This window comes from Martes martes (genome assembly GCF_963455335.1).
Source record: "Martes martes genome assembly, chromosome: 12".
NCBI lineage: Eukaryota > Metazoa > Chordata > Mammalia > Carnivora > Mustelidae > Martes > Martes martes.
In genome coordinates, this window is record NC_137900.1 from 17,176,602 (window position 1) to 17,192,177 (window position 15,576).

At 46.1% G+C, this 15,576-nt stretch overlaps 1 protein-coding gene across 4 annotated transcripts in view; it reads right to left on the reverse strand.

The window, feature by feature from the left end:
- PRUNE2 (prune homolog 2 with BCH domain) overlaps positions 1-15,576 on the reverse strand; it is a 260,015-nt gene that overhangs the window by 72,242 nt on the left and 172,197 nt on the right. For all 4 annotated transcript variants that reach the window (XM_080820337.1, XM_080820336.1, XM_080820335.1 and 1 more), the window contains exons 7-8: positions 9,675-9,833; positions 258-6,768 (exon numbers count right to left, since the gene is read on the reverse strand). In XM_080820337.1, the coding sequence (XP_080676463.1) occupies positions 258-6,768; positions 9,675-9,833 (6,670 nt within the window). The remainder of the gene's footprint in view (positions 1-257; positions 6,769-9,674; positions 9,834-15,576) is intronic.

Below are 15,576 nucleotides of genomic sequence, written 5' to 3' on the forward strand. Positions count from 1 at the left end.
TTTTTTTTTTTTTTTTTTTTTTGGTAGAGCTGTTTTATTTTCCCAGGCACTCTCAAAGAGAGGTATTGTAAAAGCAGCAGACATTTACTGCTGTTAATGGAGGATTTGGTTAAGCATGCATTGCAAATGCAGTTAGTTCCTCTTTTAACCCCCTTGGTAGGAAGAGCTCGGTTTACAAATACGTTAATTGCGCGAAAGGCAGGTTGCGGGAGTGGGGGTGGGATGGAAGGGGGGTGGAGGACCGCGTTGTTTCTTACCATTTGGTGGTCCTATGTCTCCACCTGCTGGTGAATCCGAGTTATCTGTTTCTACTTCCCAGTCGATGTTCGATGGAGACAACTCGAGGTTGAAGTGGGCTCCCTCCGGCTCAGGACCTTCATGAATATGCAACACAACCAGCTGTCCAGGCTGGCTGTTTTGGGTTTCTTCATGCTTTTCCTGGCTTCTTTGATTGGGAAGCGCAGAAAGCAGTATCTCGGCTGCTTCGCTGCCCAGAGACTCATCCTTGGGGGACCCGGCCTCCTCTGTTGACTGGGCACCAAGAGCCGGTTCTATGAGGTAGGACAAATCAAAGGGCGGTGTGTAAGGTGCCAGCGATCGCTTCAGAGCATCTTCTTCCAAGGGAGGGTCACCACCATAGAGAAAATGCTCAGGCTCTTTCATTAAATCCTCATCGATATTTTGGCCCATGACATCATATTCAAAATCACCCCATGAGGCTTCGGATGAACAGATATCTTGCTTCCCCGCATCCCCGTCAACTGGCGTTTCGGGATTGCCCTCTGATAATGTCAGTTTACTCATGTCATCTATCGTTCCCGTGGATGTGTTAAGACCTGAGGCATCGCTGAAACTGTGGTCAAAGGCAGCTTCGCTTACATCCAGACAAGTGTCTGAGGCCAGCAAGGCGGCAGGACCAGCAGCAGAATTCTCGGTAGCAAAGGGCTGCTCATGGTCCAGCAAGGCTCCTGCATCTGTCTGGCTTTCAGGGGAAAAGCCCTCTGACATCGGCGAGCTGTTGCTGTCCACAGTCGGCTCGTGGAGAGTTACAAAAATACCCGTTCCCACATTTTCGATCATTGGGCTTGTTCTGTCTGCAAGCTGCAGATTTAGTGCTGGATCTGGGGCAACTCCTGTCTCAGATGCTTGGACATCTGTATTATTTCCACCACTGATTTCAGAAGGTTCAGGGGAAGCTTTGTGAGAGACAGGTGGAGACGAGCCTCTTGTGTCCACCAGATCACTGATTGGGGGCAGCAGAATCACATCTTCAGAAGATCGTTCTGGACTGCTTGGGACAAATTCCTGCCCAGGATCCGGACTGGGTTCTTCATCCGTCTTTGGCTCAGCGAGATATAACTCACCAGCTTCCCCTCCGGGTCCCACTCCAGCCTGGATGTGCTGCTCTGTCTCTTGCTTTGCTTCGTAATCATGACATATATCAGGGCTGTTGGAAGCCTGAGAATTGCTGTCATGGTCGTAGTGAGTCAGTATATCTGGATTCTCACCATCTGCTTTCAAGCTGAAGGGCTGCTTAGCATCCATCCACAAGTCAGGCGAAGCTGAGACCACTTGCCCACCCTCTTGGAAGTTGCCATGTAAAATATCTGGAACAAACGTGCCTTGGGGGCCCTCACTAGGGGGAGAGACATTCCATTCAGAACCCGACTTCTTGATCAACTCGGTGGAAGAACTGACGGTGGGGAAATCTTCCGAGGCAGTGGTTGAATTCGTTATTTCATCCGGATATGATTTTCCTTCCTCCCACCAATTTGTTTCTTGACACTCAACCGTCGAAACATTAGACATCACCCGTCCATTCTCATCTGTGTGAGTAAATGTTGGGTCGGGCTGACCCCAGACGGACGGCACTGTGTTCTGACACTGCTGACCTTGGGTAGGTGTTTCCGAAGTCGGTTCTTGCCCAGCAGGAGACACGAAGCTTTGCTCTCTGGAATCCTCTTCAGTTTGGTCCAGTATTACCAGCTGGCTAAGCTGATCAGCTTCTGGGTCTGGCTGCCTTGGTTGAATATTCCAAAGTTGCTCATGGGAGTTCTCCTCATTGCTATCCAGGAAGGGGGACTGATGTTCCTCAGTGAAAGGATTGGTACACTGCGTTTCCATGGGTTCCGTATCACCCCGCATGGGTACTCCCCAGGGACTTACGTTTTGGTACACTGAAGAACTCATCTCTAACACGCTACTTGAGCTAGGTAATTCCCTTTCCGACGTACTCTCAATTGGTCGTCCTCCTTGTAGAGAGGCATTCCACCACTCAGTGCTCTCTGCTGAGAAGCCAAGCATTTCCAATTTAGAATGATTCTCATTTTTCGATTCACTTTGCGGGGAGATTTGCCATAGGGTATCTCCTGTCTTCGCTGTTTCTGGAGATCTCATCTCCTTTTCCACTGCTGTGATCTGCAGTTCAGTCTCCTTTAGTGGCGAGAAACTCCAGTGATCGGGGCTGTTTGGTTGATTGTCACAGAACGGAGTTGACTTTGTTGGTTCTGAACTGCCACCATAGGCAGAAAATTCATCACTGGGATCAGCTGTGGCCAAGAACTTATTAGGGTCATTCAGTGAATCCCAAGCCCTGAGTTCACTCTTAGCAGCTTGACAAGTGCCCAGATGCCTCTCTTTCTCCCCTGACTCTTCATCCCCTATACTGTCGTCATCAGAACCTGAGCTTGTTGCCATGAACCTGGCCTCCTCTGGCTGCAGAGTTTTAGAAATGTCATGCTCGTTTTTCTCCTGACAGCTAACCACTAGATTTCCTTCCTGACAGGCTGCGGAATATTCTGAATATCTGCCTGTTTCAGGGCTGGATAAAGAGGAAAAGGAATCGCCATCTAAGGAGTCATTCCAAATCTCTAAAAATTTAGGAACCTTGTGATCTAAGCTCTTTTCCAACCTGTCCATTCTGGTTTTCTCCAGGTCCTGCATTTCAGTAATTACTTCTACTTGACTGTCAGTAGTAATTAGCGCAGATTCTTGGTGATTCTGTTGGCTCCAATCATCTTGCTGCTGCTTCTGATGTCCTGTATTGGGTCCCTGGTCCCAGGAAGGCAATGCAGCTGAAGAATCGTTTAGGCCAGGACTGGATGCACTGGAATGTGTGTACTCACTAGAAATACTATCTCTGCGATAATTTCCTGATGGGTCAGCTCCGGGAGGGCTGCCTTCGGTACTCTCGACTTCAGGATTCTTAGTTATCTCAGAACTTGGTAAATTAACCTGCGTGTTACTGTCTATAGAGGCCTCCCAAATGTCAAGGCTTTGGGGACATTCATGGGGTGGCTCTTGGTTCACTCTCTCTGGTTCCAGAACGTTACATTTTCCCGTTTTCTCAAGATCCATTTCAGGTAAAGACACGGTTTTTGTTAATTTCAGCCCACCTGAAATTTCTGTGGTTTCCCCTGAATTTCTGTAATCCATGAGGTGCCCTTTGCAGGTCTCTTGGGCCTGCAGGTCTGTGTGACCATCACAGGGATCTGGATTGTAGGACCCGCTCTCATTCTCTAAAGTCTCCTGGGGTTCCTCATTCTGAGGACTGGAAGTGACTGAACGAGAGCTGATTTTGCCCAATTCATCGCAGATTTCTTGATGTTGAGATGCCGCTGTGGAAGAACATTCCTGGTCGCTTGGCCCTTTTCCAGAAATCTCTGAGGTTCTATCTAGCATCTCCTCCTCATTGAGGCGTTCCCTAGCAACAGCTCCACGGGCTTCCTCCTCACCTTCGCTTTGTGCATAGTGAGGACCTTTCCACGGATCTGAGTGTGCAACATGCCCTGGATTCTCAAGAGTGGCTGCCCAGGATGCCACGTTCCTTGGCAGAGTTCCTCTGCCTGTGTCCTGTTTATCGGGATCAAGTGTTCCTGATTCGTTGGCTCCAGAAGCTTCTAGCACCTCTGGGATATAACTGTCCTTAATTTTTTCTGACAAGTTGGGAGTTTCGGGAGGTGACTTGTGTAGTTCAGAATCTGTAACATACGGTGGGCCTGGTATCATTAATGAAGACATGTCATTATCTCTCATGACGGAATCCCAAATATTATTTGCGATGAGCTGCCCACTTTTTTCATTCAGGTTGTCATATTCCTTGGCAGGAGGGTCCTCGCCGTGCTCAGAAGAGGCAGGGAGTTCCCAGTCCACCTGATTTGCTTCCTGATACTCCACACCCCACGGTTCCAGCTGTTTCACGGAAAATCGGGTCTCAGGTTCGGGACCTTCAGCCTCGTATCCCTGTGCTTGACCTTCGCTGGAGATCGCCACACCGGCACTGCAGTCATCCCAGTCCAAATCGTTATCCATATCGGAAATGGTCGCAGTGGACTGTGTGTCCTCCAGAATCACTCTGTTCCACAAGTCGAGGCTCTCGGGGACCGCCTGGCGGGAGTTGGTGTTGCTGTGTAGAAGCGTGAGCTGACGGTTGGTCTCGTTGTACAGCTGCATCATGCTGGGGTCATCGTAACTGGACAGGCTGCTTTCCCCAATGTCATCGTCCAGGGAGATGTTCTTATCATCGGTGGGCTCTGTCTCGAGTAAATCTTTATCGGAGTTATGAGTGACATTTATTGAACAACTATTATCTGCATCAGGGGAACCCCACATTTCCAGGTTCCCGGGACCTGAGCTAATTCGATTCCTAGGTGGCTGCTCGGGGGACTGAGGAGGGATTTCAATCTCCCCAATGGCGGAGTTCATATCTTTTGACTCCAAGTCTCCTTCTTTAGCAAATGGCTTGTTTTCTGTTTCTTTTTCATCTCCAGCAAATGTTGGCGACGTGTAAGAGTCAGACGTGGAGTAGTTGGTGTCCAAGGGGGAAGGCACAGAATCTTCCCCCATGTTGGATGCGCTATAATCGGAACATTTATATAAGAAGGAATCTTCCCACGGCGCCATGGCATCAGACCCGCCTTTCTTGATACCCTCCTCAAAAAGATTCCAGGAATCAACCTTTTCATAAACCTTCCCCCTAATTTTTGCATCCACTAAACCATTCTGATCCTCCTGTGTTGGCTTAGAACTATTCCACGAGTGATCCAGATCGGAGCTGGGATTCCCAGATATAAGGATATTGTCCCTGGGGTCGTGGTTCTTCTGGCCCCAGATTTCTTCATTCTTTGCCTCACTGGGTAAATTGTCTTCTGAAGGAAAAGAAAACCCACTTTTTGCCATGGCCCACTGGCTCGGGTCCCTCACAGATGGTGTCTCACCACTGGTTGGGTGCAGGTGCCAGGTACTTGTCAGAGCTTTGGCACCATCTTCTTTACCAAAGGCCCTCCAGGCTGGGAATGACACCGCAGCAGCAGGGTCTCCGTCCTCTGTGGGATTACCCCACGGCTCTGGCATTGCTGTGGGAGAGCGATCAGAACGCCACAAGGTGGCAAAGTCTTCTATCAGGTGATTTGTTCCCTGAGGAGAAGCATTTGGCAAATTTGATTTCTCTGGGGGCACGTTCTGAAACTGCAAATTGTCCTCATTTCGGTCTTGAATATTATTGCTGCCAAGCCCAGGCTGACCGAACTCAGACTCCCAGGGACTTGACTTTGGGAATTCGAGACTCTTTGGTTGAAATATAGAATCTGAGGCTCTCCTATCCGCTGGGTTTGGCTTATGATCTTTCCATGACTCGGGGCTCTGGAAGACAGACTCCTGCTCACTGGAACTCCATGCATCTCCAATATTTCTAGAGTCGATTTCCAAACCACCCCACCAGCTGCTGCACCTTGCACGGGTCTGAGGTGGCCCAATGTGACCTGTGTTTATTGTTTTTTGGGTCACATTATCTGGATAGAGTAGAGCTGGTTCTTCGGTAGATGGTGAGCTTTCTACAAAGCTATTCATAGGTGTTGGTGGGACCCTCTTTCCAATATTTTTTAGCCTATCTGGTGAAGGAGTTTTGTCTCGCACAAAACCTGTCAGGCTCAAATTTCTTTCAGAGTGATCCCGGGGACTATCTTGTCTCTGACCAAACTCCTCATCAAATTCCACAAGGTTATCTTTGCCAGCCCCTGACAAAAGCGAACTGGATGAATAATTAGACATGTCCATCCCTATCCCACTGACTTCTTTAGGTCGGGTGGGGGGTTGTCCTTCTGATGAATCACTATTGGGGAAGAAGTCATCCGCGGGAGAGTAGTCTGCAGAATGGGAAGATGGCTGGGACTGCCCAGAAGCCATGGGCGCTTGATCAAAGTTGAAGAGATCAAAAGATTCGCTGTGTTCTCCAGACCGGGCGTGCTCTTCAGCAACTGCTCCTTCAGGGATGGGACTATAGGAGTCAAACCCTGGGAGAAGGCTGTGGTGAGGCCCTGCACCTTCTCCCACTGGACTGTCATCACTGAGGAAAACTGAGCTCTCCTTGGATGAACGGCTGCTCCTAATGGTGGCCAAGCCACTATCGGGGCTGACGAGGTCTACGTTCCCATCCACCTGAGCCTGGTTAGAATCGCTCAGATCTGGAGGGTTTTCTATGAAATTCACGGAGCTGGGTTGTGGCTCTATGTCAGAGCCATACAATTCCATAATCCCAGAAGATCCCTGGGACAGTGGGGCGCTTCCTGCCACAGCTTCGGTCGAGGACGTCCGGCTGTTGGAAGCCATCTCTGGACACCTCCTGTTGATGACTTCCTTGACAAGAAGAACCACCTGATCACAGGTCACCAAAGGGTTCTCCTGCTGGTACACCAGGATCTCGTCACAGCCACATTCAAAGGGCTCCAGCTCTAGGCAAGGGTTCTGGCATTCCTCCAGTTCACAGCAAATCTGTCAGGGAGGCAGAGGGGTTCATGTGAGCACTTAGGCACTCTGCTCTTTGCAATTTGTCTCTCTTAGTTTTTCTTAATAGAAAATTAATCTATGTGCATCGTTCTACAAAGAAGATCTCAAACAACTGAAGACCGCACAAAGTAAGACATGGAAAATCCCACTTAAAATACTGCCACCTCTTTCTACAATCCCATCAAACCGGCTTTTCTTTTAACTCAAAACCCCGTTGCTCAGTGTTGTTTGCTTCTGAGAGTTACAGGTTACGAGATTTAAATCATTTATATCTTTTCCTTGGTGTAGCCCAGTATCATCCTCCAACAGGAGTGAAACTCAAGTTCGCAAAAAGCCGAGATAATGCTGGTTGCTGAGAAGAAGTGGGGGGTGAGATGAGTACGGGCATGAAGGGAAATGGAGCAGGAGGAGGAACCCAGGACCCTCTTTTACCTCCGAAAGCCTTTGCCTCCTAAGGCAAAGGAGAAAATAGGAAAGAGAAAGCTACCAGGGGTGGAGCTTTCCAACAGCATACGAGCCCCAACTATCTCTTCCTGCCCCCTGGAAGCACTGGCATGGAGCCCAGGACAGACAAAGCTGCCGTTGGAGGCCAAGAGAAAGTGGTGAGAGGCCAGAACCGGGCCGCAGCTCTATGATTTTTAGGAAATGTCAGGGATATTTTGCCCACTGGGCTTTTGAAATGGCCCCACAGGAATAGCGGAGGTGAGAGCAACAACACTGAAAATAACTAGGGAGATCACATAGATAGTGATAATTATCCACATTTATTGTTTTCATATGCCAGGTGCAGTTCTAAGGGTTTTATGTGCACTATCTCCTTTCATCCTCACAATAATTCTGCACAAGGTAGGGATTTTTATCCCCGTTTTGCCAGTGATGACACAGAGACATAGCAAGGTCAGATACCTTGACCAACGCCATGCAGGTGACATGTGATGGAGCCATGTGGTGAATTCTGCAGAGGCTGACCCTTAACCAACCGTGGTCCCATGGACCCAGAAGGTTTCCTCTAAGGTAGTCTTGACCTTGTGTCGGCTCAAGAGCTGTCTCTCAGGTGGCGGGGGGCGGGCATGGGAAGAGGAGAGGCAGCACAGCCGGCTTCAGAGCTTCTAATCCCTTCATCGGCTCGTCCACTTTTGTCTGTTTAACATTAACCAATTCCTAAACCACTCCGCTACTAAAGTGATTTGAAAACCACCGTACTGGAGGCTTAGGAGGTGCAAGTCGGTCCCTAGGAAACCAGTGACCGGACACAGAATTCAGCTTGAAAACCCAGTGCAGAGTCAAAGCTTTGAAAAAGCCACAGGCTGGTAATACAATGCGCAGGTGTGTGAGGGTCAGAAGCGGGGGGTTGTAAAACACATCCGGCCGGAGCAGAGAGGGGCTCCTTCCTCTTTCACACTTGCAGGTGGGAATGCACAGAAGAGACCGTGAGCATCTACAGTCACATGCAATACAGCCAAGACGGACCTCTTGGGGGACCGCAAGTGAGGAAGCAGGAGAAAGGAGTCTCGCGAGAGAAAGGAGTCTCGCGAGACTTTGCCTGCAGCCCCCCGCGGAGGGACAAGTGTCCAATCCGTGAGTGAGAAAAGACAGTGATGAAACTGTTGTATGTTCATGTCCATGTTATAATGAATCATGTAGGTTCTCCTACTGGTTGTTAAATACACCTGGTTTGGTATAGCCAGTGCCCTGTTTTGATTAATGTTGTCTACTTCTTACATTATTTCCAAAACATTGGGTTAAAAAATTCAGTTATCAACCCAGAGGAGCTAATTACCTAGTCAGAATTTTAGTACTTAGAGACAAGGCAATTTTGATCAAAGCATCAGATCACCAGTTACTAAACACTGGGCCCCCAATAGGTATTCAGACGGGGACTTAATTTTAATTTTTATTTATTTTTATTTTTATTTTTTCTTAGGTATAACCAAGTAGCAGCCCTCAAAGAAAATATCACTCCCAGGAGGACTTGCCTTTCTTTGGGTGAAACAGATACATTCTTTCTCTCTATGGATTCGGTCTAGAAGACAAAGAGAAACCGTGATCTTTTAAAAGGCCCCATGTGGTCATCGGGATGAAAGGCACGGGGGGGGGGGGGGTTTGATACGTCAACGTCAATGATACTTGGTGTTGTGTGATGACAGGTGGTAGCTACACTCGTGGGCACAACATAATATACAGAGTTGCTGAATGACTATGTTCTATACGTGAAACTAATGTAACACTGAGCGTCAACTGTACTTCACTACAAAATACATTTAAAAATAAAATAAAATTAAAAGGCCTTGTATGGGGGGGAGGGTGGTGAAGGAGGCCAAAAGGTACAAGCTTCCAGTTACAAAACGTAAGTCCTGAGGACTTACCTAATGTACAGCATGGCGACTACAGTTGGTAATACCGTATTATACATTTGAAAGTCGCTAAGAGAGTGGGTCGTAAAAGTCCTCATTACACAAAAACATTCCTTGTAACTACGCCTGGTGATGGATGTTAACTAGACTTCCTGGGGTGTGATCCCTTCACAATATGCACAGATATCAAATCATTATGTTGTATCTTAGAAGCTAATATAACACTGTATGTCAATTACACCTCGATTTTTTAAAAAGGGCCAGTATTGATCTCACTGCCAATTCTGATTAGGTGATTTTTTGGGTGACATAGCCTCAAAACTGAAAATAAAAACTCTGAAAATTTTTAAATAGAAATCATACATACGTACCTACATACAAAAATGGCCCAAGGTGCGAAATACCCCCAACATTTCTCGAGGACCTTATCTCTCAGGCGCATTTCCTTGAGCCGCCCATCGGTTCCCAAGTCCCGCCACATGTTGTGACAGCCAGCAGGTTAGGAAGCAAATGGGTGAGAGTGAAGGAGGTCCTTACCTGACTGCACAGCTCGAGGTTCTGGGAATACACAGCGATCTGCCGTCTGGGCTGCTCTTCCTCCGACAGGTAGCTGGCCAGGAGGATGAGGACATCAAAGCCGAACTTGTCTGCAAATGCTTTCAAGTCACTGCTGATATTGCTGTGAAACATACAGTTCTGAAACAACAACAGGGCCGTTGATATTAATGTCAGACTGCCTCGCCTCAGCACTTGTGCCACAAATTGGCCCCATGTTGTGATGTGTTGTGACAGGTATTTCTTATCAGACACACAAGTTGGCAAACTTTCATGCTATGGCTTAAAACATCCTTTGCTTGTTTGTTTTCCTAGCCCAAGGAAGGAAGGAGTCTTGGCCAGTACTTTTTATTTTTTTAAGAGAGAGAATGGGAGTGGGTGTGCATGAGCTGGGCAGGGGTCGGGGGAGGAGCAGGGGAGGAGGTACAGAGGGAGAGAGGTGGGGAGAGAATCCCAAGCAGAATCCCGGATACGGACCGAGCCCCCTGGGGCTCCATCTCACCCTGAGATCTTGACCTGAACTGAAGCCAGGAGTCGGAGGCTTAGCTCACTGAGCCAACCAGGTGCCCCAGGCATCTTGGCCATTATTCAGATAATTCAGATAAGTAACAAGTGTCTTAAGAGTTTTTTCCTAAAATATTTATTTGAACATTGGCTTTGTAAAAAATACTTTTCCTTTTATTGTTCGCAGGATTAGGAATAGCTGCTGACTATTGCTACAACCAATTGCCAGAAAAATAGGAGGAAGTTATTGTTGTTTTTATTTTATTTTTTATTTTTTATTGTTGTTTTTAAAATAACTGTTATCCAATGATGATTATGATGCCAAGAAGAATCCATAAAATGACTGTAGCTAAGTTAACTGTATGCTTTTTATTCCAGTGTAGGAGTCTGGAGATTGATGGAAGGGCTATGATATCAGATCTTCTTGCTCTATGTGGTAGCTAAGAAGGAATGAATCATTGTGGAAAAGGAGCCCATGACCACAAACCTGCAGCTCACATCATCTCCAAATATGTGCTGGCCTTTTTCAGTCTTATTAATGGCAATGAGAACCACTTTGTTGGCATAGTTGTTTCTCTTTCTTAAAGGAAGGAACTGAAGACCAGACGTTAGCCCCTAACATAATGCCTGGAATATACTAGTTGCTCAAAAAAATGTTTTTGTCTTCATTTTAAAGATTTTATTTATTTACTTGAGAGAGAGAGAGAGAACAAGGGAAAGTGAGCATGGGCAGTGGGACAGGGGAGGAGCAGTGGGACGCGGGGGAGCAGAGGGAGAGGGGGAAGCAGACTTCCAGATGAGCAGGGAGCCCAATATGGTGCTCCATCCCAGGACCCCAGGATCAGGACCTGAGCCGAAGGCAGACACTTAATGACTGAGCCACCCCGATGCCTCTCAAAAAAAATGTTTTTGAATGACTGGAGAGACAGACACACAAAATCAGCCTTTGCTACATAACCCTCTATCACAGCATACATACATATATATATGTATAGTAATTATATATAAATATATATATGATATGTGTATATCAAATTTATCATATATCTGATATATATATCCATATATATGTCACAGACAATCGGCAGTTGACTGCACCACTCAGTTGAAATCACCACAATGTGCACTCAAGAGAGACAAAGAATTCTATTCATTTTTTTTCTGATATAAAAGGCATCAGAACTGTGTGTGCCACTAGTAAAATATTTTTTTAAATATTTTATTTATTTATTTGACACAGAGAGAAAGATCACAAGTAGGCAGAGAGGCAGGCAGAGAGAGAGGGGGAAGCAGGCTCCCCGATGAGCAGAGAGCCCAATGCGGGGCTCGATCCCAGGACCCTGAGATCATGATCCGAGCCAAAGGCAGAGGCTCAACCCACTTAGCCACCCAGGTGCCCCAACCACTGGCAAAGTATTAAAGTGACACAGAAATATGTACCATAGGCAGTGGAGGTGCCACGTACACCCTCCCCAGATAACTGTGACCAGGAGCCAGACAGTTCAGTGCAAAGAGATGAGGGCATTTCCCGTGCCCAAGCTTTATGTTTGTATGTGGCTGTTCTTCGAAACTTGTGGATTTCATATTTGTGGCTCAGATTATTTACTGGCTGCTTAAAATATCCCTAACACATGTACTCTGTAATTCTGCTGAGTTGAATGTCAAAGTCTCTGAGGCTCCCCGAGAGGCCACATGAGACACCTGACAGGTGTGGGAGCCCAGCTCATCATCAGTTTCCACACCTCAAGGAGTGGGTGTTGCCTACTTTTGCAGCAGCCGCTCTCACTAGCTGTCTCTGGAGAACACTGCCCTTTTTGGGTATAAGGAATTGCACCGGGGAGCTGACAAAGCTCTCAGGATACATTGTTGGTGAATACCAAGGATCTATTGTACTGACTTGGTAGTGAAATTTAGGATGTTCAAACACAACAGCTTTTGCCACATGTATCTCGGAAAGCATACTGTCAGTTTTCATGCTTTTTATTTATTGCCCATGTGTCATAGTATCAATCTCTAGATACTTAAAAAATAAATTCACCCACAATAGAAGTAGATATTTAAAATGATATATATTTTTAAATTGGACCTCACATTATACACAATGCACATTCAATAAACGAAATTATCTCAATTCATCGCTGATCTTGTCCCTCGAGAGGACCTCAGTGCTGAGCTTTCTGCCATCATGAATTATAAATCAGTTATGGTCCTAAAGGAAAACAAGAACAGACAGCAGCTACCTACGTCTTACCTCCTACATCTTCCAGACTAACGGTGTTAGCCAAAAAGCTTAGCAATTTCCCTTTCAAAATATTTTTTTCAGTATGTACATAAAATCCCTCATATGGTTATAAACCCTTGAAAGAAGATACAACACTTCTAAGAGTTTTTTCACAACAATTGTTACGAGACTCCCAGCTAGGTCACTTGAACAAAAGAAGGCAGGTTTTACTAGTAGCTGAGCCCAAGAATAGGACGCAGTAGATTCAGCATTATTCAAAGCCATACTTGTGGAACATTTGCTATTCCAAACTGTTGGCTGAACTCCAATCTGTTTGGATTCTTCCGTGTGCAAATGGCAGCTCTAGGATCTTTCGGGACTCAAGTCCAGAGGCTTTGGCAACACCAAGTGTCTTGTTAGGGATGCTGTCTCAGGCCATGCTCCAGACCTACTGAAGCAGAAAGTGCATTCTCCAAAAATCCCGGGTGATTGGAAAGCACATTCGAAATTGAAAAGCCATTTCAAAAAGGGAGGCATATTTTTTTTATATATATTTCCTTCTGCCCCTTTTCTTTGGGTTCTTTCAATGCTGTCATTTTCCTCGGACTTTTATTAACTCACACCTCAGTTCCTGGTTCCTCACACCACCTTCATCAAAAAAATCACCCCGGGGCGGGTGTGTGTTTCTGAGCCACTTTGCTAGAATATCTCATTTATCGGGTCAAGGATTGGGTCCAAGATTCTGTATGTTCATTATGTGAAAATCAAGTGATTCTTCGAAAATCAAGTGATTCTTCGAATCAAGCTCCTTTGGGTGATCCCCAGTTCTCCTCTGGGGCCACCAAACCCATATGATCATACAAAGTGTTGAAAAAACAAAGATTTGTGTGAATCACTTGGGCACGTTTCATACGTTCATAGAGTAACATATGTTACTCTACCTCCAAAATGGCAGTCGCCAACAACTATGTCCTGTCTACCCTCATGTAACTGACCAAACCAGAGTTGATCTTAATGGCTTTAGGAGTGTGTCAGTAGGATCATGTTGAAAACAGCATCAAACAAGGGAATGAGTGAGAATCTTCAGGAATCTGCGAGGCAGAGTCTGTTTGTTCTGCTTTTATGCCGGTGCTATTTGCATAGGAGATAATTTATTATTGTCTTCTAGCTACGCAGGGAGTCATGTGCTACCGCAGCTCTTATGTTGCTGACAAGCTAGGCTGGCCCTGAATAAACAGCACTTCATCATCAACACAACCCAACTGTAGATACAGGTTGGCATTTTATTCCCCCCATCTGCCTTCCACCTGATAAATTACTGTTTTAGTTACATGTATACAAATACTATTTGTTAATCTGCTCAAATGTCTCCAAAATGTCTCTTCCACCTTCAGTTAAAATTACATACATACACGTATGTGTATCTCACTCAATTTGCCAAAGGTTTAGAAAATGAAGAGCTCCTACCGTAACTTACCACCCCCTGGCCCCGTCATCCACCTTAGCAGCAGGACCCCAGCCTGAGACTGTTGCAAGGAATTTACAAAATTACTCTATTCATCGTTATAGCTGGGAACTAACTGGCTGGCACAAAATCCAGCCTATTCCAGTACCTCAACTGGGAAGAATGGGAAGTGCCCCCTGTCACTGTCCTTTGTCATCCATGGGTCCAAAGATTCAATCAGTAAACATTTTTAGAGGTCATGAGTACTTTTTGCCCAAGTAATTTCTAGTTTGGGAATGGGTTGGAAGACCCCGGAAGGGTGGGGAGAAGAAGGCTTTATTATTTAAAGGGGACGATCACGATGACCAAGAGCAGGGAAACAGAAATGAGATGGTTCTACTTTCACTCGTATCACAACCGAGACAGTGACAGTGATAGTGTCCAGGAGATTCATTACATTTGTGATTGAAAGTCTGCAGACAAATGCGGTAGAAAATTCTATTCTCTCAAACTAAAATCCTGTTTTAGTTCTTACTCCATTGCTCTGAAAAATTGAGTCATTGTGCCATGTGCTGATAGTTGTGGTGGATCACATGAAATAAAAGTGATCTAACTAATGTCTTGTAAACATTTGAGTACTGAAATGTGGCTATTCCCTGAGAGAGGAGAACCCACTCTATTACATTGCTGGTATAGTCCTATCCTCTATTGTCTTCTGAAACCCTCTGTCCGGTTTTTGCCTTCATCCTTCCATTGAAACTACTCTTCTCAAAAGTAACAGTCACAGGGCACCCGGATGGCTCAGTCAGTTGAGCATCTGCCTTTGGCTCAGGGTCCTGGGATCGAGCCCCAGCATCGGGCTCCTTTGGCAGCGGGACGCCTGCTTCTCCCTCTGCCTCTGCTTGCCACTCCACTCCTTGTGTGCTCTCTCTCTGTCAAATAAATAAATAAAATCTTAAAAAAAAAAAAAAGGGAAAAAAAGGGGTGCCTGGGTGGCTCAGTGGGTTAAGCCTCTGCCTTCAGCTCAGGTCATGATCCCAGGGTCCTGGGATCGAGCCCCGCGTCAGGCTCTCTGCTCGGCAGGGAGCCTGCTTCCCCCCGACTCTCTGTCTGCCTCTCTGCCTACTTGTGATCTCTGTCTGTCAAATAAATAAATAAAATCTTAAAAACAAAAAAAAGAAAAAAAAGGGAAAAAAAAGTACCAATAGCTTCCAGGTGGCAATACCCAAAAGTCAGTTTTCTGCTTCTACTCTATTTGACTTCTCCAAAGAATTCCACGAGGTCGATCATCCCTTTTCCTTGAAACATACCCTTCCTTCACTTTGCTGCCATCACATTACCCTTGTTTTTCTCTCAGCTCCCAGGCTATGACAAGGTCCTCTCTGTGGTTCCTCTTCCTTTTGAACCTTTAAATGTTCATGCCTCAGACTGTGTTCTCACACCTCTTTTTCTTCTTTATGTACACATTCTCTTTGGGGATCTCATCCAGTAGGCTGGCTTTCAAACAATCTGTCTACCAGTGACAACCAAGCCAAATCCACCTGAACTCTACCCTTGTCTATCCACATGATATTTCCATGTAAATGTATAATAAACATCTCAACAAACAAACAAACAAACACCCCAGTTTGCCCCATATCATTAAATGACACCACCAGGCATCCAGTTAGCCCAGCCAAACATCTGGAAATCATTGATTCTTTTCTTTTCTCATT